The sequence below is a fragment of the Aotus nancymaae genome, unplaced genomic scaffold (genome assembly GCF_030222135.1).
Source record: "Aotus nancymaae isolate 86718 unplaced genomic scaffold, 86718_ANA_hifiasm-v0.15.2.pri h1tg000040l, whole genome shotgun sequence".
NCBI classification, from domain to species: Eukaryota; Metazoa; Chordata; class Mammalia; order Primates; family Aotidae; genus Aotus; species Aotus nancymaae.
In genome coordinates, this window is record NW_026988454.1 from 87,006,219 (window position 1) to 87,032,729 (window position 26,511).

General features: G+C 33.7%; 2 protein-coding genes across 3 annotated transcripts in view; one reads left to right on the forward strand and one right to left on the reverse strand.

The window, feature by feature from the left end:
• SH3BGRL2 (SH3 domain binding glutamate rich protein like 2) overlaps nucleotides 1-26,511 on the reverse strand; it is a 287,777-nt gene that overhangs the window by 193,931 nt on the left and 67,335 nt on the right.
• The window catches only part of LCA5 (lebercilin LCA5), an 85,664-nt gene that overhangs the window by 35,052 nt on the left and 24,101 nt on the right, over nucleotides 1-26,511 (forward strand). The window contains exons 4-9 of one of the 3 annotated variants that reach the window (XM_064360898.1): nucleotides 5,158-5,295; nucleotides 5,850-5,870; nucleotides 6,257-6,353; nucleotides 7,156-7,298; nucleotides 10,053-10,185; nucleotides 11,369-14,534. In XM_064360898.1, the coding sequence (XP_064216968.1) occupies nucleotides 5,158-5,295; nucleotides 5,850-5,870; nucleotides 6,257-6,353; nucleotides 7,156-7,298; nucleotides 10,053-10,185; nucleotides 11,369-12,228 (1,392 nt within the window). In that variant the 3' untranslated portion in view covers nucleotides 12,229-14,534. Of the gene's footprint in view, nucleotides 1-5,157; nucleotides 5,296-5,849; nucleotides 5,871-6,256; nucleotides 6,354-7,155; nucleotides 7,299-10,052; nucleotides 10,186-11,368; nucleotides 14,535-26,511 lie in introns of those variants that run through there. The other 2 variants (XM_012471792.2, XM_064360899.1) reach the window with 2 other exon arrangements.

Consider the following 26,511-nt stretch of genomic DNA (forward strand, 5'->3'; position numbering starts at 1 on the left):
AAAACATTCATGTACCTACGTGACATTTTGCTGTTTTTGTTTACATTAAAGTTTCCCTGTATCCTTTCTCCAAACATCCTAAACTTTCCCTGCTCAGAAGTAACTACTCTTCTGAAGTTGTTAGATATATATATTTTTAAGCATTTTAATTTTTATTTAAACATTTTTAGAAACTTTTGATTTTTTTATTAGTATATGCATATATATTTTTTAATTAGAGAAAAATTAAAAGATAAAAACATTCTCATTCTTACCACTCAGATGTCACCACTTTTGGTATCTTAGTATGAATCCTTCTGGATCTTTTTCTGTGAATTTGTGTATTTATGTATTAATAAAAATTCTTCTACTACTGGCTTGCTTGGGTTTTTGTTTTAAATTGTGGATTGTTTAGAATGTGAAATTACTCTTGTTCTTTTCTTCTTGGGAGTGGTGCTATTTAGCTGTGATGCAATTTTTACATATTGCTGAATTCCTTTTGTTAATATTTGTTTGGGACTTTTGCAACACTATTTATATTTTAGAATGGTGTATGATTTTATTTTTCCACTATTGACATCAAGATTATAAAAATTCTCATAAAGAATGACTTCCAGAGTTTTTCCTTCTTTCTGTTCTCTTACAGAGAGTAAAAGATAGAGATATGTTTTTTAAAATTTGTTAGATTTCACCTTTGAAACCTCCTGAATTTAGTGCTCATTTAGAAATTTATTTTTGCTTTTTTGTTTTTTTCTACTGAGTCTTTTAATTTTTAACAGTATTTTTAATTTTTAAAATATTTATCCTTGATATTTTAACAGTATTGGTTTACCATTATTTCTTACATGTCACCATTGTTCATTATTGTTCCTTCAGGGTTCACTTCCTTTCTCACTGAAATATATATTTAACTGAGGGCTTCTGAGTGGCAACATTTTTTGGTATTTGTCTGAATATACTTTATCTTCACTTTTCAATGATAATTTCACTGGATCTTGGTGGATTCCAGGTTAAGAGTTATTATGATTTGGAATTGAGTATTTTTTAGCGCTGGTATTTTTTTTAAACACGTTCTCATTAAGTTTGATGGTTTCTTGTTTTGTTCCAAAACATCTAAGGGGGGGTGATAGGATTTTTTTAATTAATATTTTATATGGAAATAATTTCAAGCTTATAGAGTCACAAATCCAAAAACAGTACAAAGAACATTCCTATACAGTTTACCCAGATTTATCTGTTAACATTTTATCTCATTTGTCTTATAATATACACACATGATCTCTTGTGTGACCTCTGTGTCGTATGCACTTACACACATAATTTTTTTTTAAACTATTTCAGGATGACTTGCATACATTGTGCCCTTTAACCCTAAATACATCAGTGTGTATTTTTTAAGAACAGGGATTATGCCCTAATAGAACCATAGTAAAATTATGGTTACACTATGATTTACACTTATATAATAACTTCCTCTAATCTACTGTCTACAGTACAATTTTTTTTCAGTTGACTTAATCATATCTTTTATAGTACTTTCTGTTCTCCAGTATAGGATCCAGTCTAAGGTCAAGTATTGTACTGAATTGTCGAGTTTTCTAGTCTTATTTATCTGGAACATTTCCACATACTGTTGTCATGTTTAGTCTCATTTTTTGAAGCATACAGCTTTCTTTCTACCCCTATTCATTTAATAGAATATCCTTAACTTTGCATTTCTCTTATGTTTCATTGTGTATAGACTGGGGTTTTTGTATTTTTGGTGAGAATACTGAATAGGTGATACTATTTTCCTTCTTCATATGTGACATCTGGAGGCACATGTCTCCTGACCTTCACTAGAAATGTTAATTTTGATCTCCTAGCCAAAGTGTTGCTCAGCTTGTCTAATATTTATACATCGACTATTCCTTCTCTTATAGTGAATCAATAAGCAGTCTCTGTGGAGCTGTTTTAAGAATATGTAAATATCTTGTTCTTCATCAAAATTTAGCATCCGTTGATGATTCCTTTCTGATCCAGTCTCTATCATGGTGCTTTTTCCAACTTCATCTCTCATTGTATCTTCAGTTCTTGAAAATTCCTAACTTTTTTGCTTGTTTTGTTTTTCTGTTTGCCTTTCCCTCATTTTGTCATTATCTTTTAGATTCTTACTACATTACAAAAACATTTCATGAAGAATATGGATGGGCAATAAACATGAAAATTAACTTTATTAGTAATCAAAGAAATATAAATTAAAATAATTGTATCCTTTTTAAGGACAAGCTGATGGATTGAAGAATTACAGTATCCTGTTAGTGTAAGAATCTAGTAAAATAAAGGCTACTAGACTTTCAAAGAGAATGTAAATTGTTACAGCCTTTTTTGAGGGCATTTTGGTAATGCTTTTCAAAGCCTTAAAATTGTACACAATTCTATCAACCCAGAAGCTTCATTGTTTAAAACATACACACTTGTTTTTACTGTTTTTTATGATCTACAAAAATTATTTAATGCCTTTTTGTATTCCCTCCCTTTTACCAATCCCTGCCCACAACTCCTCAGCTAATCTACTTTTGTCTCTATAAATTGGTTTGCATTTTAAGAACTTTATATATGTGGAGTCATATAGTATGTATTATTTTATTCCTGGTTTCTTTAATTTAGCAAAATTATTTTGAGATTAAAACATGTTGTTGCAAGCATCAGTTGTTCATTCTTTTTTATCATTGAGTGGTAATTACCCTTATTGTATAACTATATATGACATTTCGTTTATCCATTAATCCATCCCATTGATGGACATTTGGATCATTTCCAGTTTTTGGCTTTTGCAAATAAAGCTGCTACGAACATTCATGCAGAAGTCTTTGTATAGACACTGGCTTTTACTTCTCCTATGTAAAGACCTAAATGTGGAATTACTGTGTTACATAGCAGATATATGTTTTACTGCCACATGTTTTCCAAAATGGTTGTAACCATTGTATGTTCCCAAAACAAAAGTGTATGACAGTTCTGGTTGCTACTCATCCTTGCCATTTTGTATGCTTACTTTTTCCAATTTTAGACATTGTGGCTTTAATTTGTATTTCATTTATGACTTAAGGTAGTGAAGGATTGTTCTGTGTACCCTTTGTCTCTGGATATCTTTTTGGTGAATTATCTGTTTATGTATTTCCTCCATTTTTTTTTTTTTTGCTAAGCTTTCTGGTTTCATGTTACTGAATTTTGTGGGATAGATAAAGATGTTTAGATGTAATATATAGTTGACTTTTGAACAACACGGGTTTGAACTGTGTTGGTCCACTTATGCAAGGATTTTTTTTTCAGTAAACACAGTCGGCCCACCATATCCACAGGTTCCACATTCCACAACCAAATGCAGAAATAAAAGACAGTATTTGCAGTGTGTGAAACCTTTGGATGTGGAGGACCAATTTTTTATATACTCAGGTTCCACAGGACTGACTACAGAATTTGAGTATGCCTGGATTTTGGTATCCACAGGAGTCCTGGAACCAATCCCCTACAGACACAGAGGGATAACTCTGTAGAGTTCATACAAGTCCTTTAGCACAGTGGTCCCCAACCTTTTTGGTACCAGCGATTGATTTCGTGGATGACAGTTTTTCCATAGATGGGGTTGAGGGGGATGGTTGTAGGCTGAAACTATTCTACCTCAGATCATCAGGCATTAGATTCTCATAAGGAGAGCACAACCTAGAACCCTTGCATGCACAGTTCACAATAGGGTTCATGCTGCTATGAGAACCTAATGCTGCTGATGATCTAACAGGATGCAGAGCTCAGGCTGTAGTGCTTGCTCCTGCCACTCACCTCCTACTGTGCAAGCCTGATTCCTACCAGGCAACTGGCCAGTACCAGTCTTCAGCCCAGGGGTGGAGGACCCCTGCTTTAGCAGATCGGTGATTTGCACATATTTTCCCTAGTCTTTGGCTTATCTTTTCATTTGCTTAATGATTCCTCTCAGAGAGCAGGAGTTCTTGATTTAGATAAAGTCTAAGACACTTTATTTCTTAACATTTACCCTGAGGCAGTAATAAATGATTAAGGTTATTTATATTAGGATGTTCACTCTAGGAAAAATTGGAAGCACCCTAATATTGAACAACAGAATTTAGTTAAATTATGATAATCTACAAAGTGCAATACTAGTCTATTGAAAAAAGATTGTGTTATTACAATATATTGACTTAGGTATTTATGGTATTATTTAGTGAGAAAGAAACATAAAAGTCTCAAATTATATACATCAAAATGTTGGCAGTGATTATCACAAGGTAATGAGATTGTAACTGCTTTTTATTTTCTACTTTGTGATTGTATTTATACTTATAATAAACATTTATTGTATTTGTAATAAATCTGTCTGTCTGTCTATAAGATGCTTTAAAAAACCCCACAAGTTAGAAATGGTGTCTAGACAACTCAAGTTATTTTAAAAGAAAATAAATTAACATAAATTATTTTATAAACTTGATGGAACATGTTTGAAGACCATGGATGGAAATGACTGTTGTTTTTATCTAGAGATGTTTTACTCTAGGTACTCTCCACAGCTTTAGTAGTGCTGTGTAATTTTAGCTGTCTTGGTATCTTGTTATTTGTCTAAGCAATGTGGGTGTGCTTAAGATTTTTTTTTTTTAAGATAGTCTCGTTCTGTCACCAAGGCTTCAGTTCATTGGCGCAATCATAGTTCACTGCAGCCTTAAATTAACTTCTGGGCTTGGGTGATCTTCCTGCCTCAGCCTCCTGAGTAGCTGAACTACAGGCATGCACCACCTTGCCCAGCTAATTTTTAAACTCTTATTTTATAGAGATGGGTTCTTGCTTTGTTGTCTAGGCTGGTCTCAAGTGAACTCCTGGCCTCAAGGCCTCCCACCTAGACCTCTCAAAGTACAGGGATTATAGGCATGAGCTACCATCTCAGCCTTAAGAATTTATTTACAAAATATTATGAAAAGCAGAAATAGGAATGATAGGCTAGATACCTTACTAAATTGTTGGTAAATCTGTTCCCCAGTTTAGGTACATGAATGCTGTGCTCAGTCTGATTTGTATGTCTTGTACAGCACCACTAAAAACATCATTTTGACACCGCCATGTGTTATGTTTTATTGGTGGATTCTTTTTTATTTTTAAGGACTGCTTTTTATGTGTTTGTACATATAGGAACTATCAAAAAATCTTGAGCTGAGTACTAACAGCTTCCAACGACAGTTGGTTGCTGAAAGGAAAAGGGCATATGAGGCTTATGATGAAAATAAAGTTCTTCAAAAGGAGGTACAGCAATTATATCACAAATTAAAAGTAAGTATTTTAAATTGTATTATTTTTTCTATAATGTGTATTAGATGAAAATTAAATATTTTAAAACACTAAATACTATTTCATATTCATAAGTTGGTACAATATAATTTACAAAATTCTGATATTATCTTTAGCACTTAGAAAAGATACACGTTGGTAGAATTAATATAACAAAGTGAAGTTAAAAGCAAGGACAAAAGATGGAACACTGAATACACCAATAGGAATGATGTAACTGAAGTAAATTGTAAAATCATAGAAGAAAATTATGGAAACTAGAGCTTCACTGTGTTGCATGATTGAATAATTCAGTGTTTTTCCTCATATCATCCCATGATTGATTGATTATTTTTGAAGTTGCTTCAAATGATGCCCTTCATAGTCACAGTGTTTAGAGAAAGCAGTCAAATTACTTAATTTTGTTAAAACAGGCATTCTTCATTCTATGTAGCAGTCATTAATGCGTTCTAGGTGGAACTCATTAATTTTATGCAAAATAGTGCAAAATTATACATTATCTTATGATGTTTTCTTTTTGTTGTTTAAATTTGCAGAAAAGCCACAGCCCCAAAATGGTAAAGTATGCCTGTGTTTAAAAGAATGGTCTAATTTTTAACTCATCAATATTTCAGAAATTATATTTGAGAGATACTAACTAAATTATTTGTCTCTGTGTCTCAGTTAAGACAATACTAGCTGTATCAGGTAAGAATGGGTAGAAAATGAAATTTGCCTTAATTTTTTTAATTTCCAGGACATATTAGACTTTTTAGGGAAAATTATTTTTCTGTCCTAATCTCAGTGTACTAGAGACATTACTTTCTATAGTTTGGTAGTTGCAGAAGGAAGCTGAACCAGATATCTTTAAATATGGTAAGAAAATACCAGATGACAAAGTGAGGGATTTTTTGTGTTTTAAACTGAGACTCTGTTTCCTCAATTGTATTGCATTTGTTTTCAGGAAAAGGAGAGAGAACTGGATATAAAAAATATATATTCTAATCGTCTGCCAAAGTCCTCTCCAAATAAAGAAAAAGAACTTTCATTAAGAAAAAATGGTATAGTAGCTATTATTGTTCAAAACCTAATATTATTGCTGTTATTTAGTGGTAGTACACTAATTCTGAAGTGAAAGGGAAGGAAAAGAACCTCATTGAAATATATTCAAAATAAATGTATTTTTTGCAATTTAAATTACCTAATAGTTTTCAGAATCCTTTTCAATTTTCTCAGTTTTTTTCCCTTAAAGAGAGGCTGTTAAAATTTTTTTACATAACTTTTTAAAATTTCCTTATAATTTTTAAAATGCTTTTGAAAATACACAAATATACCCCAAAGTAGAGAGAGTAATATGATGAAATTTCATTTATGTATCATGTAGCTTTAGCGGTTACACTTTTTACCAGTTTTATTTCATCTGTTTTTTCCACTTTTTTCTAGAGTATTTTAAAGTAAATCTCAGATATCAGTTGATTTCACCTATAAATACTTTGTATTGTTACTTGTAGTTTTACTTTAACAAAAGTATACTTTCCCTCTTATGTGAATTGCAAATTTTAAAAATATAAACATTGTAAAAGCTTTATAGCATTTATATTCAGAATTGTCTCCAAATCATATAATTGCCAGTAAATCCTAGAAACAAAAATAGTAATAGTGAATATTAACCAAGCTGAGCAAAACATGCATTATATTTATGTAATGAATATATAGGTGAATATACGTATTCATTTAAATGAAATGTACATGAAATTTAAATGTACATGTATATGTACACACACATGCACATATATATGCCACTTGAATTTCATATATTTTAGCATTATTCATTGTAATTTTTAAAAATAATTTTCATGGTAGTTGCATGCCAGAGTGATTTTACAGACCTGTGTACAAAAGGAGTACAAACCATGGAAGACTTCAAGCCAGAAGAATATCCTTTAACACCAGAAACAATTATGTGTTATGAAAACAAGTGGGAAAAACCAGAACATCTTACTTTGGTGAGTTTAGCAGTATGATTATATACCAAACTCGGTTTGAAGTTATTCTTAAAAACACAGTATCAAACATTGTAAAATTTCAGTGATGAAGCTGGTAGTATGTCTATGTGAATATGCAGCTAGCCTTTTTGAAGGGAAAGAGGTATCTTGTGTATTTTATAAAATTCCTTTGGCTTCACTCTTTTAGTTTACATCACATATTTCAGGTGCTTCAGAAAAAAATGATTGTGCCTTCTGGGTTAGGGGCAGAAGAGAAGAATTTGCTTTCTAAGTTTCTCTTATATACAGAGATAGTCTTGGAAAACCTTTCAGTGCTTTTATGTTTAGTAGCAAGTAATAGTAGTTTTCCAATGGTTTGTTAGAATTTCACTAGGTTTAATTTTTTTTGGTCTGCTATATGGGAGAATTTCACATGTGAACTGACTGAATAATGAACAAGGTAATTGCAATGGAATCTGACCTTATACTGTTCAAATTAGAGTGAAATTCAAGGGGTCTGTGTTGGACTTTCATTTAAAAGGACCTTCATTTTGAATCATTGGAAAGTCTCTTTTTCTAAGAGAGTTTTATCTTCAGTGTTTACAACTTAAACTTCAAAGACAACAACATATCAGCAACCTAGCATATTTCATACAATGGTATATTTTTATACCTTATTTAAGTTTCCCAGTGACCCTGAGATTTCCTCTTGTGGTATAAAACAGAAAGGCTAGACTGATTTGATTCCTCTGTATATTCTAGTTTTTTATTTGTTTATTTTTGCTTGATAATTCCGGCAAGTTAGTTGTATGTGTTAGGTGTCTTTCTGTATTTGTACTGTTATTGTGACTAGCTCATGTTGATTTGTCTTTTTGAAATGACAAAATGAGGAATAACAAAGTAATTACTAACTTTAAAAGGATTAAAAATTTGTTCTTTTTATATACCTAACCATATACATTCAAAAGAAGAAATAGAAACCTGATATAGTAAAAAGAGTATAAGAGTATAGCCTTAGAGTTAGCTCTCATCTTAGTTAAATTCTAACATTTTAGTTGTGTGACTTCTTGGAGCCTCTGTTTCTCATCTATAAAATGAGGGTGGATTGCTTTTCAGGGTTGTGACAATGAGTAATCATGAAATTTTTTCTTTTTTCTTTCTTTTTTAGTTACATGAAATTAGAAATAATCATGAAGTTTATAAAGCACTTGAGACTGAGCCTGCCACTGTAAAGGGCCTCAGCAAATGGTAGCTTAGAGTACGAGCTAAGTTGCTATTGGAAAAATACTTAATAGAGTAGCTTAAGTGAGATAAAAAATTTCTCTGTCTTGTAATAGACTGAAGTCAGTTGGTAGTTCACAGTTGGTAGACAGCTTTGTTTCATGGTAGTCATCCTTTGTCTTGTTGATCTTCCATTTTAAAGAGTGTAGCCCTCTTCTGAATGTTTGGAACTGGCTCGCCACCTGTGTGGGAAAGGGCAACAAGGAAGTGGAGGGCAAGCAGCTTTTGGTTTTATAAATGTGATCTGAAATTACACATGTACTTCCACTCACCACCTGTTAGTCCTTTCTAACTGCAAGGGAGGGTAGCAAATGTAATCTCCAGCTAAGCATCTCTATGTCCTATTAAAACTCACAGGATTCTGTTACTAAAAGGAAGAAGATGAAAATGGGTACTAGAGGACAGTTCTCTACTAGACAAGTCTTTACTAATGTTGCAAACAGATGCTCAGTGCTGCAAAGAAATACCAGCACTGAGACAAAGGATCTCTTAGCAAAGCAATTTTTACTTCCTGCACTGCAGGAAGGGTACCCTCACTAGCCATCTTGCAGTGAGAATACAGTGAACAAAGAAGAGCAGACATATTTATCCCTTACACATTTGGGGTTATCCTTACTGCTATGCCTGATCTCTGTTGGTTGGAGCCAGACCTCACAATTTAAACTAAAACCCAAATGACAAACAACTTAAAACTTTACTAACTAGGTAAAAGCAATGGAGAAGTTCAAATAAGGAAGGGGCATAGGCTACGAGCTGGGACATGCCTGTGAGCACGTCCAGCACAGATATCTTGGTTAAAGTACAAAGACCTAGAATGTACTACATGCCTATAATCATGTCTAGCAGCTACATCAGATAGGGCTTAACAAAAAGTTATTAGTACACTTAATGATCTATTCTTTAGCAAGAAAGGAAATTTTAAAGAGGAACTTTTTACTTTCCACAACTAATAATAGGTATTTTACTTTTATTAAGAAAAATTACCCACATATGTGAAAGTTACCATAGGAAACAAGGAATTTTAAGTTTATAAAATTTTTATTTGATTTGAATATTATAAAATATATTAATTGGATGCTTTGGCATAGTATTGTCACTGCTCATGTCATAGTTCAACAACATCTCAGCTGATCCATATATTTGGCAAATAGCCATTTCTGGTTAACTGAATTAATCAGATTTTTTTGTGAAAATGCACAAAGCAAGGATACTTCAGAAACTTGTCTCTTCAGAATTTTATGTACTATTTTGGCTTTACTTCAGTAATAATATTGGTTCTATATGTCTTATAAGTACTTCTTTAAAATTTTAACTGAAATAATCCTGTGTGTTTTGAAGCATTAATAACAAGTGGTAACTTGTGATTTACTGATTTACTAATTGAAATTTTGCATTAATTTTTAACTTGGTAATCATGTTAAATGGATAAATCTGTGATGTTTAGTTCCAATTTTCTGTAATTTGTGAACTTGAATTTTTTTAAATATATAATAGGACTTGGAATCTCAAAAGCAAGATAGTCATGGAGAAGCAGGGATTCTAAACCCAACTGTGGAAAGAGAAGAAAAATTTGTTAAAGATCAAGAACTCCATGTTGTAAAACAGGAGGTTGAAAAGCTGGAGGATGGTAAGAAAGAGTTTGTTTAAGCATGTAACAAGTCAGCATCCCTTGGGAAAGAAAGAGTGAGCATCCTCTAATATCTTCCAACTTAACTGTGAGTTGTTTAGGTAGAACAAAGAAAGGTGGATACAGTGGTAGGAGATGGCATATCAGGAGCCATAAACAGTTGAATAAAGTTATTAAGGAAAGAAAAAAATTGAACACTGTAAGTAATTTGCTATTTAGGGTTGGGGAATAAGGGCGAGTTACATTCAGAAAATTCAGCTGAAGTAGAATTCAGATGCCATTTACTGAAGTTACTATACATGTAGTGTTCTTAGATGTTTTAATAACTTTTTCATTTGGAAGTGGTCTCAAAATTAAAATGGCAAGAATATCTAAATAAGTATTTGTGAGTAAGTTTTATATCTCATGCCCATATACCTTTAAATACTTCCATGTATATTTCCCCAAACTAGGATATTCTCTTATATCATATTCTAATGTAGTTTTCAACTTCAGGAAATTTAACTTTGATGCAACACATTTATCTAATCATTCATATCATGATTTTGTCAGTTGATACAATATTGTTTTTGATAGCATTTCCTTCCCTCTGATAAATGATTATGAATTGCATTTAGTTTTCATATCTCTTCAGTCCTTTCTTTGATCTGGAGATTTTTGTTACATATATAAAGGGAGGGAAGGGAAAAAGAGAATGTGTGAGAGATTAACATTTTTGATGAATATAGACCCATTTTTAAAAATATAATTTTCTTCATTTTGAGTTTGTTTGACGTTTTCTCTTAATTAGATTCAAGTTAATGTATCTTCTGTCAGAATACCACATAAGTCATCTCAGGATATGACATCCAAAGGTTTCATTTATTTTTGAGTTTAGAGTCTTTGCTCTGTCTATCCATCCATCCATTCCCACCATATACAGCATTATATTAGTTATAAAAAATAGGCAGAGAACCTTTCTTCTCTACCAGTACCTTGAAGAACAAATTTTTTTTAAAATGAGAATCGTAAATGTAATACATATTAAATATATTATTCTCTAATCCCAGAATATCAAGTATAGAAATGAAATTTATGATGTCCTTTCTCCATTGATATATAATACCCAAAGTAAATATAGTTGTTCCTATTTAAAAATGCTGACCATTACAAAATCCCATTTAAAAACTTTGATTTCATACAGAATGGGAAAGAGAAGAACTTGATAAAAAGCAAAAAGGAAAGACATCTTTACTGAAAAGAGAAGAAAAGCCAGAGTGGGAAACTGGAAAGTACCAACTAGGAATGTATCAAATTCAGAATACAGATAAATTGCAAGGAGAGGAAGAGGAAAGACTGAAGAGAGAAATGCTACTTGCTAAACTGAATGAAATTGACAGAGAACTCCAAGATTCTCGAAATCTAAAATACCCTCTTTTGCCATTTTTACCTGATTTTGAATCAAAACTACACTCCCCAGAGAGAAGCCCCAAAACTTACATGTTCTCTGAATCCTCAGAGAGGTTATTTAATGGGCATGGTTTGCAAGACACCAGTTTCTCAACTCCAAAAGGAGGTCAGAATTCAGGAAATGTTATAAGTCTAGCCTCCTCTAATGAGTTTGCCTTTGGTAGTTATGTGCCTTCGTTTGCAAAAATATCAGAGAGGTCAAATCCGTTTAGCCAAAAAAGTGGTTTTTTGGATTTCCAAAGAAACAGTATGGAAAAACTTAGTAAAGACGGTGTAGATTTAATTACAAGAAAAGAGAAAAAAGCTAATTTGATGGAACAGCTATTTGGTGCCAATGGTAACAGCACCATTTCCTCCAAAAGCAGTGACCCAAATTATATGGCTTCCAGCAAAGGAGACTTTGATCCTCTAAATTTTCTCCCTGGGCATAAAGGCAGCAGAGATCAAGAACATGATGAAGATGAAGACTTTTTCGTCAGTGAAGGAAGAAGTTTTAATCCAAATAGACACCGATTAAAACAAGCAGACAATAAACCAGCAGTAAAAGCAGTTGATTCTGTAGAAGATGAAATTGAAGAAGTAGCACTGAGATGACTGACTAGAGTATACATTTTTTTCTAATTGTAAATATTGAAAGATTTTAATACAGTATTTATTATAAACATTTAGACTTCTTAATGCTAAAAAGTCCTTATTAAGGAATGAGTTTTAATAGCTAAATACAATGCAGTTAAAAAGAAGTAGATCATACATACAGCACATAGATAGTTTGCCAAGAATGAAGGAGGCTCTTTTGAATGAAACCAAAAATAAAAATGTATCTTGAAAAATGAAATAGATTTTAACTCTTCATCCAGTGCTATGGCAAGTTTAACATCACTGGAGATTTATATCTTTTCTACTTTTATACCTATTTATATCTTTATTTTTGATAATATTCTCACTGAGCTAAATACAATCTTCCCATTAACTGTTGAATGAAAATTAAGGGTAAAAGTCTGTGTTGGGAAGTGTAGCTCCACGTGGTAGAGAACCAGTGCTTCTTAGGAGCCCTTCCTTTTATGGATAAGGCCAGGGATCCCTATCTTACATGGCAGTGCTGAGCTACTCTTGAGTGATAGCCGTCACAACACTGGGATTTCCCATTCCTCTGAAAGTACCCACAGCTAAACACTACTCATTTCCAGATTACAGTGTTTACTGAAATCACTTGCCTACAGTTCTTTTAGAATATTAGGTTGCATTCAGAAGACATTTCTTTTTTTGCATGGACAGTTGCTCACTGTCATAGCCCGCAGAAGTTTGGATACAGTGTAATTCCTCTCCTTGTTCTCCTACACTCTTTGTATCTCAGTGACTAAGTGTAAGATTTCATGCCAAATACAAGGAATAGAAGAAATACATACCAACTACAAAGAATAGAAGAAACCTTATCCCAGTATATTATAGGAAGATCTTCAGTTCAATTATGTATCCAGAGTAATATAATTTGTAAATGTTAATACTTTTAAGATTTGTCCTCAAACCAAGGAGACAACAATAGTGTAATACTATTGGACTTTAGGACTATTTTTAAAGCAACTTTGGATAGAAATTTTCTAGAGATAGGACTTCCGCCTTGCTGACTAGAGTGGATAGTTTTCTGTTTAAATGCATTGGTCTTTGGCTGTTTGTAATTCACTTCAGCTTGTAGAGAAGTTGATGACCTTGGATCATGCTGGGTATGATTGGTCTTTAAAAAGCAGTAATATACCACCAACCAAGGAGAAAACACTATTAAAATGAGGAGTAGTAGAAATAGTGTTTTGAGAAGAATAAAAAATTTAGATTGGCACTTATTCTAAAGTGAGCAGTTTTTTTCAGGAATTTAGTAGCATTTGCTTCTAGTACCATTTCTGATACCAGGCATACATGCTGATGAAGGGAAGGAGTTACTGTTTTATTCTGAGTTCTTGTAAATGCATATTATTGAATTTCATTGCATGACTATTTGACAAGACTTAACCTGGTTAGGTCTCTAATTAAAAGATGTATCACCTATCATCTTCTAAACTGTGTTCCTTTCATTTATTGGGAACAGAATCTCAAAAGTGCTAAGCCATATTAAAAAGTTTTCTTAATAGATTTTTACATCTGATATGTATAAGCATTTAATATGTTAGAAATCATTCTAATATATGTAAAACTATTATTTGTGATGCAGTTCTTGGTAAAATACTATTATGTAATGTTAATTTTGTTCATAGCTGCTAATTTTTCTACCGAAATTATTCTAATTTTTAGGTTATTTTAAACGCTTTTTAAACTTTTTAGCTAAGTTTTTTTATTCAGATCATTTAAATTAGTTTTTTGCTCTTTTTCTACCTGATGATCTCTTTAACCAGATACAACAAGACAGAATTATTAAAATTAAACCTTAAGTTAAGTTATAGACTTAAAGGCATTTTGGTGTTAAGCATTAAAATTGGAGATTAAAATGTACAAAACAGGTTTTTCTTTATGAACAAACCTTAGAGGGTAAATTGTTTTTTTCTAAATGTCATTAAATTTATTTGTATTCAGAACTCTTATTAATAAAAATTAAAAATGCACTATGACTCTTTGAGTGAAACCTTAGGTTACTTAGAATATATGTAATGGAAGCTAACCCCTGCAGGGTTTTTATTTCATTTTTCACCTTTTTTTAATGTGCAGTATTTTTAGTTGAAGTAGATGAATATGCTCTAAATCGGGTTAGACAGTATGCTAGTCTTATCAGATAATTGTAGTTTTAATTAATCCTTTCACCCTTAATGGCTGTCATAATGGCACGTATTACTCGTAATTTTTTTTTTTTAAAAAAGGTGATGGTAAAAAGGATTAAACTGAACTGTGAAATAAACACAAACTTATTTCATGGCTGACTTGCTGTTTTTCTGATCATCCTCTTCCATCTCATTTTCTGAGATACTTGGCTTCTGGTATCCCTGACTAGTTGTTAGTTGGATAGAGCATGTAAATCTGCCTGATGAAAAGGGAAAGGGAAATTTGTATTATGAAATAATATGGATTTTTTTAGGATTAAAGAAGTTACCATAAATTATAAAGAATCTGCCTTAAAATGTTTTCCCTTTCTATGTAAAACTTACCTCTCTTATGTTAAAGCCTCCTTTTATATTACTTGAAATTGCTCTCCTTTTATTTAGGAGTTTTGTTTTGTTTTTGTATGTGTGAGATAGAGTCTCACTCTGTCGCCCAGGCTGGAGTACAGTGGCACAATCTTGGCTTACTGCAACCTCTGCCTCCTGGGTTCAAGCAAGTCTGTTTAGGAGTATTTTTTTTTTTTATTTTTATTTTAGAGACAGGGTCTCACCATGTTGCCCAGGCTGGAGTGCAGTGGCTATTCACAGGCGTGATCCCACTACTGATCAGCATGGGAGTTTTGACCTGCTCCATTTCCGACCTGGGCCAGTTCACCCCTCCTTAGGCAACCTTGTGGTCCCCCGCTCCCGGGAGGTCACCATATTGATGCCGAACTTAGTGTGGACACCCGATCGGCATAGCGCACTAGAGCCACTCCTGGGCTCAAGCGATCCTCCCCCCTCAGCCTCCCAAGTAGCTGGGACTACAGGCACGTGCCACCGCGCATGGTTGTTTAGGAGTATTTATTAAAATTAACCACTAGTGCTTCCTGGATGCCCTGGACTGTGTTAGGTGGCAGGACAGCCTGGAGAGTAAACCAGACAGGCCCCTGTCTGTCTTCACAACATGGATGAAGAGCACAGTGAGCCAAACTGCGTAAGGGTCCATCCCTGCCCTGGCACTGTTCCCTATGTGTCCTTGGACTATAGCTTGCTCAGCTGTTACTGGTCTTTACTAATACTTGTTATAGTAGTTATGAGTAAATGAAATACTTAGATTTATGCTTGGCAGGTGCCTGGTACATTCTAAGCACTCAGTAAACATGAGCTGCTATTACCATGCCTATGTGTTTCTTTTAGGGAAAAATATGAACAAATAGAACACAGGTATGAATGTGTAATACGTTGATGCTATACTTTGCACAAGACATAAGCAGAAAAAGCTTTTAAACTTCCAAATTATCATAAAACTTCTGTACTAAATATATTAGGTCTTTTACACCTGCACTTAGAACTCTCCTTTATTCAGTATTAAATCTGGGAGGAAAACAACACACACTGGGGCCTGTTGGGGGGTCAGGGGTGAGGGAAGGGAACTTAGAGGATGAGTTGGTAGGTGCAGCAAACCACCATGGTACACATATACCTATGTAACAAACCTACACATTCTGCACTTGTATCCTGGAACTTAAAAAAAAATTTAAAAAATTAATAAATAAATGTGCAGTACAATTGATGAGCTTGTTTTCTAATTCACAGAAGAATTAAAAAAACTAATCTTTGGAAGGATTTTCTGAAGACAGGTTTAGTGACCTAAGAAGGAGAGGTGAGAGTTAACAGCTTAACCTCTCTGCACCTTTGTTTTCTTCTTTATAAAACAGGGCTAGAGTGCCTATCTCGTAGTACTCTAACCTAATTCACTCAAAATTAATACAGGAAAAACTGCTTAGAACTGGAAGCACTCCAATGTTAGCTGCTACTGTTTTGTAAAGACAGTCAGGAAAGGCCGGGCGCGGTGGCTCACGCCTGTAATCCCAGCACTTTGGGAGGCCGAGGCAGGTGGATCATGAGGTCAAGAGATCGAGACCATCCTGGTCAGCATGGTGAAACCCCGTCTCTACTAAAAATACAAAAAATTAGCTGGGCATGGTGGCGCGTGCCTGTAATCCCAGCTACTCAGGAGGCTGAGGCAGGAGAATTGCCTGAGCCCAGGAGGCGGAGGTTGCGATGAGCTGAGATCGCGCCATTGCACTCCAGCCTGGGTAACAAGAGCGAAACTCCGTCTCAAAAAAAAAAAAAAAGACAGTCAGGAAAAAGGGAGAGCAGTTATTTTTGCTGAATGCCCGGCATGGCAGTTGGTATTTTTATGTGCTTTATTCCTCACAAATTTTTTCCAAATAAATACTCTTATTCCGGTTTTACAGTTACAGCTAACAGGTTGTGTTATATATTATAGATTACCCATGAAATCACACAGGTAGTAGATTACGTTCAGTAGTCTCAATGTGAGAAATCTAAAGAAATGTTGTAGACTTTTGCTTTAGTCTAAAAAGTCTTTAAGTGGTGACAGAAACCCAAATCAAACTAGCTTAGGCAAAATAAGGAAATTACTTTTGTCTCAAATCCAGAAAGCTTAATAAAATGTAGTTGGATCCAGACGTTCAAATAATAGTACTTACTCTGTCCACTGCTGGGTCTCATTTTCAGATAAACTTTACACTTGATAATATTGCAGTTGTTGCAGTTGGTAGCTTGAACCCACATCATTCCTTTATCTGACATACCTCTCCCCACCCCTCACCCCCAAAAAAAGAAATTCTAGTCTGGCAGAAGTCTGATTAGCCCAATTTATGCTGTGTGCCTAGCATTAAGGGTGGTGGTGGTACCCTTGTGCAGGGAAAGGATGGATCCCTACTCTTAACCCACTTCATAGAATTAACAGGATTTTTGTGAAATGGAGAAGGCATAGCTCCCTGATGAAGGAATTTTTGACATACAAAAAATATTCTATATTTTTCAATTAAAAATTTTAATCAAAAATAATATAGAATAAACATTAAAAGTTAGTTACTTGTTCAGCACTCCTTATTCCCAGGAATGAGGCATTTCTTTAATAAGATATGATGAGGTTGCATTGTGAAGTTTATTTATTTATTTATTTGAGACGTAGTCTTGCTCTGTTGCCAGGCTGGTGTGCAGTGGCATGATCTTGGCTCACTGCAACCTCCACCTCCCAGATTCAAGTGATATCTCCTGCCTCAGCCTCCCAGGTAGCTGGGACTACAGGTATGTGCCACCACGCTCTGCTAATTTTTATTTTTAGTAGAGACAGGGTTTCACCCTGTTGGCCAGGATGGTCTCAGTATCTTGACCTTGTGATCCACCCACCTTGGCCTCCCAAAGTGCTGGGATTACAGGCATGAGCCACCACGCCCAATCAAGTTCATTGATTATTAAAGGGTGAAGGATTTATCAGCAGTAGATAAGACGGATATGACATGTACATTTTAGAATTCATAGAAAAGACTTAGAGACCCAAATGTGTATTTTCCATCCTAAATAGATTTGTGAAATACATATCCATATATAAGTGATTATATTCTATGTACCTCAGTCTAAGACAAAATAAAACTAAGAACTCAGCAACTAGAATCAAATAAAATAAACACTAACTTTGGAGTCAGAAGTTGGGTTGGAGTGTTTGCCGGTTGCTAATTACAACTTTTGTCAAATAATCTAACTTTTCTTAAGATCTTCCAGAAGTGAAATAGAGCTGATACGATCTATCATATAATCTTCACAAGGTTATTGTGAAGATTAAATAACATAGTGTATTTTTGAGAGGAAAGAATAGGTAATATGATGAAGCATGTCAGTAGAGAGAGAGCATTATCTATTTAGCATTAATTTCTGTATCAACAACCAAAACTTTTTTTTTAAAGAACAGAAGCTTATCAGTATGGAATCTTAAAAACTACACGTGTTATCTTACCTCATAATCTTCTGTCTTTGATTGAAGTGGGACTCTTCTTTACAGATTCATACAGAGGTATTCCATAGAGATGTTTTGCTGCTTTTGTGGACAAGCAGCCTATGGCAGATGGAGATTTACACACATAGTTTTGCTTCACCAGCCATTTCCATGGAGGAGTAATAGATACAAATCAGAAGCCCAGACTGAAGGCAGAGCATTAGAATTCAGGATTGTCTCCCTGCCACTAGTAGAACTACAGGGATTCTTTAACTACCATAGCCAAAGGTGACTGTCTTTCTTCTCTCTTTAACTGACCTGAATATCAAATTTCAAATTTCTGGTTCCAGTTGATATTGATTCTGGTTAGGCATACTTTTTGTGCAGTCTATAACAGGACATTATAGATATCACATTTTTCTTTACCCTGATATAAAGAACTTGAGAGTTTTTTACATAGGCAATCACAGCTACTGACTGGAAGTATACCTAGAAAAAAAGGTTTGTTGAAGGCTTTTTTTCTTATATAAAAACTTCCCCCGAATCTTTTTTTTTTTTTTTTTTTTTTGAGACGGAGTTTCGCTCTTGTTACCCAGGCTGGAGTGCAATGGTGCGATCTCGGCTCACCGCAACCTCCGCCTCCTGGGTTTAGGCAATTCTCCTGCCTCAGCCTCCTGAGTAGCTGGGATTACAGGCACGCGCCACCATGCCCAGCTAGTTTTTTTTGTATTAGTAGAGACGGGGTTTCACCGTGTTGACCAGGATGGTCTTGATCTCTTGACCTTGTGATCCACCCGTCTCGGCCTCCCAAAGTGCTGGGATTACAGGCTTGAGCCACCGCGCCCGGCCCCCCCCCCGAATCTTAAATTTAGTCTCAATATTTGCTTCTAATCTCTGTTTTACCTGTAATATTTACTCTCTTAAGTACTTATAGAGGAGTTCCAAGTAATCAGGACAAACCTTCATACTTTTTATCTAAAACAATTTTCAGAAGAGAAATAGAATAAATAACAACCAAAGAACATAGGCCAGGAAAATCTGTTAGTGTTATTGCTTTACACATTATGACCTCTGTCTAGGATATAGAAAAATGGAGCCCATATTTCTGAAGTCTAGTTTTATAATTAATACCATGCACTCCTTCATCCTAGGCAAAAAATTGTGGTGTTTCCCTGGACAGTAACTAACGTTTTCCTTTTGAAGAACAGATTCAGCATCATTTAAATAAATTTACTTTATACTTTAAGCAGTAGTTCTCAAAGTGTGACCTACAGAGCTGCAGCAATGTTCCCTGGGAATTTGGTAGAAATGTCAGTTCTCTGGCTCTATTCCAGACCTACTGTATCAGAAACTGCGTGTAGGGGCCAGAAATCTGTATTTGAACAAACCCTCTAGGTGGTCCTGATGCAGCTCATTTGAGAACCACTATTCTAAAGTAACACTCATTGGGGTGAGTAGGTGTTCCTTTTATAAAGAAATGGCTACCCTGGAAGGTTTTCCCATATTTAAATCTAGCATCTAGGGCTTGTGATCACAATGAGCAGGTGCAGTATATGGACTCATCTTTGCCTCTACACACTGCACACTGTCTGGACTAGAAAGAAGCCACTGTCTTTTTCATTTTGTGACTGCAAACAGTTGTGATCTTTAACTGTCAGTTCTGTGTGGTTGACATGTCAGAAACTTTGAACTAGTTACAAAAGAGGAATTCTATTAGAACAATCATCACAGAAAAGATTGGGTAGTTCATATAGCATTCCTCCATTATTACCTATGATTCCCAAACTTTCAGAAAAAGCTTCAAAACGTTATTCTTAGAGCATTCCCTCAAGAAAAACAAATCAATGTTATTTAAATTTGACATTCTTTGTGAACATTCATTTTTTTATGCAACAAATTTCTTAAATGTTCAGGTTTTTGAAAGTTTGAGAAAAGTATGTGTGAGTGTGTGTGTGTACTTCATGGTCCAGTCAAGTAGTTTCTATGCTTGAGCTTTAAAAAATACTAAAATTATCTAAAATAAATTAGCTGATATACAGGTAATAGTTTCAAATAAAAGAAAAATGAGACAATTAAGTATTCCTGTTTCTCATGTGTCCACTCCTCAGTGTATGTGAAGACAGCTGTATATAAACAAGCATTCCTATATACATCTAGAGGAAATGTTTATTAACTAACAGTCGATCAAGTTTGGATTTTGTTTGCTATACAAAGTCTTCATATGTCTTTTTTGGGCTTTTTATTTATATTTTTGTCTTACAAAAACAAAACCCACGTTGTCTAGAAGAGACCTGTTTCTCTGTAATCTGTTTACATGGTACCAAGTATCAGGCCATATAAAATATTGATATTGATGATGAAGTGGGGAAGTGGTGGTGAAAATCGGTCTACTTCCAAATGTAGAAGAGAGAAGCATATTTCTCCAAGGCTCAGGTGCCATAAAATCCATCTCCACTAGAAAATATACAGTCGGACAGACAGGCCAGTGAAAATGTAGTGGCATTGCAAGTTTTGAATATATCTATAAAGCTGTGATTATGCCAATGTAATTTTGGCTATGGGACGAGCAATCTCTTACAGTAATGAATATACTGGTTTTGACACTCCCACTGGAGTCGTAACTTGATCAATTTCCTTGTTACTCTGCTTATTGATAAACATGCTCCAGAGTAAAGAGTTCTCATTTAGTTATGAAATTATTCTCTTAGTACCCTTCACCAGTAGTTCTCATTTTCAGCTGTAACTTAATTTCTGTTTCTGGTTTTAAGTGTCTTTTTGATTAACTGCAAAGTTTGATGGAGTCCAGCAGCATTAATCAAATCAGTGTATATTGTCAGTTGGATTTTTTTCTTAGCTGTTGAGAGGTTGCTAGGATACTCTCTTAAAGATACAATTATCTTGATTAACTGCAAAACTCAGATTGCCCAAATAACATTTTTATTAATTCATAAAAACACAGGTCAGGATTGCATTTAAATTTATAGCAAGGTAAGTGCTGTATATCTCCGGATGCTTTTAGTATTGCAGAAATGTGTTTACGTATACTTATAAAGAGTGTGCTTTGAATACCAATTTAGTAGATGAGAATTAGTCATTTTTATTTTAGGGAGAGCATTTCTTTGGGTTGCTCAATGTATATGAATTTGAAGCTGAAAAAGTTCTGAATTTTATGTCACCATTTGCAAATACATCTCAATTGATATATCTCAATTGTATCTATAGCCCTGCAGAAATCCTATTGTAATTATCATAATAATTATTTATTGATATAATTGATTTCAAAATTTTATATAAATTGCAACCATTGTCCCTGGTTGATTTAGTAAAATAAAATCAAGAGTCATATGAAGAAAAACAGACCTTCACCTCTAATAGTTTGGTGTGATATGAATAGTTGTTTCAAAGGTTAAGGACTAGTGGCTTTATCTGGGTGACTTTTTTTCTAGTGATTATTTTATGGCTAATAAGTATGAAAGTATGCCTGAATCTACACCTGCCCATCTTGCAGTTGTACATTAATTCATTCATTATTAAGCATTTATGGAGCTCCTGTTATATAATACAATTTACTAGAAATCATAAGAGGATTTTTAGATGACAATATGACATAAGATTTTCATTTTGAAATATGCACTTCTATACTAATATGGAAAATGGATTAAACAGTTCAGGAATTGCAGATAAGAAATAATGAAAAAGTCAGTGGAAATATCGTATATAGATGAATCATAGAGTTATTTATGAGAGAGAATTGATACTACTTAGTAATCAATTGAATGTGGGAGAGGGGGAGAGAGAAGAGTCCCCCAATAACTTAGGAGATGACAGAGACCCTGACTGAAATGGAAACTATAAGAAAATCAGATTTAGAAGGCAGGAATTCATGAGTAGCTCTGTTTCAAACATGTTGAATTTGTAGTGGGATATCCATATGGACATATCCAACAAACAAAGAGATCTACACCAGAGATATTGATCTTTGTCTCAATCCTACATATGCAGAATTTGTAGCCATGTGTGCACAAGATTACCCAGTATGTAAAAAGCAAACAATAATAACAAATAAATGATTCTGTCAAACAGTTTTCACTTTGGAAATGGTTTTCCTAAAGCTAATTTCTCCCTGTTAATTCTGAGTTTCATAAATATCTGAATTGTACAGTTAATTAAGTTGCTGGCCCTTCTTCATTCTCCTCTCTCTGCAAATCCTTCAAGGTAAAAAAAAGTTTTCTTTAATAGGGGAGACATTCAGTTTTTAAACCTTTTTAGGAAAATGAGGAACTTTTTGATTCTCAAAAGGCTTTGGTGCTTGTTTGCCTCTGCCAAACTTGCCAAATGGTATTAAAGACATTTTAAATTGTTTATTGATATAAAAGAAACAAGCTGTTAGAGGGAACAGACAATATAGATAAGCAAAAGAACATAAAATTAACCTAAAGTTCAACCAACTCATCTGAAATGCCATTTTAGGGGGGTGTGTGTGTGTGTGTGTGTGTGTGTGTGTGTGTGTTCTATATCTTGTTCTAATGATCCTCTTTTTTTGGTGTCAGTACCACATATCTTACTGTTGTATATTCTTTCTTAAACATTTCGGCTAAGAAATATACTCCATGATTGAGAAATCAAAATGATATGAAAAGGTATGTAATACATTATTGTTCCTTTTCCTGTCTTTAATCTATTTATGAATATACATAAATATTTTTTAAAACCTATTTTCATTAGTTTCTTGAGAACGAGTGACACTTCCAAAATGTATGCAAATACAATATGAATTGTCATTCTTGCCACCATGTAAATATGGCATATTTTATACACTGTTGTGTACATTGATTTGCTTTTTATTCGTTATATTTCTTACTGTGATGGTTAGTTTATATGTCAACTTGACTAGCTGAAGTACCCAGTTATTTAATCAAGCCCTATTGCAGAGGAGAGTGCCTTGTGAAGATGGAGGCAGACTGAAGTGATGTCTACAAGCTAAGGAACACCAAGAATTGCCAGCAGCCACTAGAAGCTCTCAGGGAAGCATCTTTTCTAGGGTCTTTCAAGGAAATATGTCCCTGCCAACACCTTGATTTCAGACTTCTAGTCTCCAGAACTGTAAGAGAATATTCTAATTTCTGTTGTTTTAAAGCCACCCAGTTTGTGGTAATTTGTTATAATAGCCTTAGGAGAATAATACAGTGATCTTTTCATATCATTACATAGAGAGCCTCTTCACTTTGAAGAGATAGCTTCATGCTAATCAATTTTTATGGATATACCAGCATTAATTTACTAGTCCTCCTGTGAGAGGTATTTGGGTTGCTTCCAGTCTTCTCTATTACAGACAATGGTTCATTGAATGAATTTGTACATTTACATGTGTGTAAGTATAGTTGTAGGAGAAATTCCCAGAATGGAACTGATGGATCAGAAGGTATATCATTTGTTAGTTTAACCGACACTACGATACTATCCGACGTGGTTTTAACCAGTTTACACACACATCAGTATAAGTGCCTGTTACACCCTTTTGATAGATGGCTCATTATTTGTAAGGAGATTTGTGTTTCTCTTAATTGGAGATTGCATTTAAGAGCCATACACTTCTGAACTACCTATTCATATTCTTTCCCCATTTTACCATTAGGTTATTGATCTTTATCTCTGAGACTAATTTATATATTTGATGTATTAGTCAGTTACCTGTGATGTGACTTGAAAACTTTTCTTCCAGATCATCTCTTATCTTTTGATTTTGGTTATTTTTTTTTCTTTTTACCATGCTTACTTTTTTATTTTATGTAAACTTTATCAATCATTTATTTTTAATTATTCTAGGGTTATTAAAGGATTCTCTAATTTTTATCTAACATCCTAAGTTTTATTTTCTATAGAGTTTATACATATATATACACTGAGAAATATAGCTTTAATTTTTTCCATGTGGCTATCCAACTAGCCTGATACCGTTTGTTAAAAAGCCCATCTTTTGAGTTTGATTAGAAATTATATCTTTATTATAGACTAAATTACTTTATGTATTTAGATCTATTTCTGGAATTTTTATTCTGTTCCACTGGTTGCCTATTTATTCATATGCCAGTATCACCCTATTTTAATGTTTGAAACTGTAAAATACATTTTAATATTTAATGACTAGACTCTCCACCATTACTCATCCCAAGTTTTCCAGAGTTTTTCTTTATGTATACACTTTGCCTTATAAACTTTAGTATCATTTCGTTTAGCTTTTTTAAAAAACATTTTGGTGCTCTTATTTAAATATTAAATCAATGCTTTTATGATGTTTGGCCTACCTATCAAAGAATATAGTGTATGTTTCCGTTGCTTAATTCTTCTCTATACTTCAGTAATGTTTTAAACTTTTAAACAAAATGGTCTTAAAACATTTAAACAAAATGGTCTTACACATTTCTTGTAATTCTGTAGATTTTTAATCCTTTGTGTTGCCATTGTTATTGAGGTCTTTCATATCATTAGTATTTGTATATGTAAAAGCTATTTTTTAAGTTTTTCAGGTACATAATAATTTTGATAATGATAGTTTTAAGTCTTCATTTCCATTTTATAGCTCTCTGATTTCTTTCTCTTGGCTAATTGCATTGGCTTCTTTCTCTAGCACAGTATTGCATAATAATGGTGATAGTGGTCATAATTGTGTTGGACATATTTTTTAGTTGCTCTGCTTTTCTTCCTTTTAAGGATGATCCTGACTTTAAGGCTGAGATAGATTTATTTTATTATATTAGGCAAATATACATCTTTTCCCATTTTACTTGAGTATTTTTAATAAAAAATGGCTGTTCAGTTGTTTTTCATATGCTTTTTTGGTGGACACAGATAGGCTGTGATTGTCTCAATGTAATGTGGTGAATTATGTTAGTAGATTGTATTTCTGTTATTCTTTGTAATTTTTGTAATGGTTGCTTTATTCAATATGCAGGAGTGTTATTTGATGCATAAAAGATTCATAATTATACCCTCACTGTAAATTGTGCCATTTGGCTTTAAGAAAGTCCTTATTTTTATTTTTATAGATTATTACTTCCTTCTTGGTCTGAATTCTACCTTTTTTGATACTAAGATCTTGATTCTATTTTTATTTTGAGGGATGTTTGCCTAGTATTTATTTTTAACCTTCCTGGATCATTTTGTGTTAGGTGTGTATCTTGTATAAAATACAGAGTTGGATGGTTTTGTGATCCAGTCTAAAAAATCTTTCTTTCAATGTATAAATTAAGTAACTTGACATTTATTGATATTCAGATGTTTGATCTTTATTCCATTGTATTATTTTGTGTACTCTGCTTTAGCAGTTCTTAAAATGTCTTTTACTATATGGTTTTTCTTTGTGTGTGTATGTGTGTATTTTTTTCTCATATTAAGAAAGGTCTTTCGTTTTTTCTTAGGTCTGTCGGTTTTTTCCTAGGTCTTCTATTACTTTGGGCAGTCTCTATAAGTTCCATATTCTGCAATGTTGAAACTTAGCATGTTTCTTTTTCATGACTCCTTCTCTTCAACAATAGATTTTAGTTGATAATATAATATTGTCTTTCTTATTCTTTATACTGTTAAATATTTTTATATTTCTACTACTTGTTTTGTCAGCTTTAAATAATACCTTTCAACTCTAAACTATTACAGTTAGGGAAAGCAGTATACTTATTATAGCACCTATATTTTTCCCCTTTTTCTTCCCAACTTTTATTAGTTTTATAATTTTCATACCATCAAGACATAAAACATTTACACTCTGTTCTCATACTTTATTTTGCATTTGCTTTAATCTTTATTCTGTAGTTAAATATATTCAATGCTTATAGGCAATCTTATTGCAGTAATGTCCCCAGTCATCTTTCAGTTATCTGAAGTTCATCCCACCACAGTGAGATTCTTGTTGCTATCTGACTGGTAATGATACCACCTGGCTCCTGAGGGTTTGCTTTTCAGGACCATACTTGGCTTACTTACGTTCCCAGAAAGGGGAAAGGTAAGCCTGACACAAGAACTTGTGTACAAGTACTTTGTTAGGGAAGTGATCCCAGAAAGTACGAGTGATGGGCCAGAAAAAAACAGGAAAAGAAGGGAACTGCAATCTGTGTGTGCATTAGGGAATTGATAAGGAAATTCTGAGAATTGTACTGAGCATGTCTTGAATTGTCTTCTCAAAAGACAAAGGGGAGAAGTATTTCTCCATTGACTCCTTCCCACACTTCCTAGTTGATAATCCATGAGTGCTGAGTATGACTAACCCTTTAGGTGAGCTGTTCTATTCAC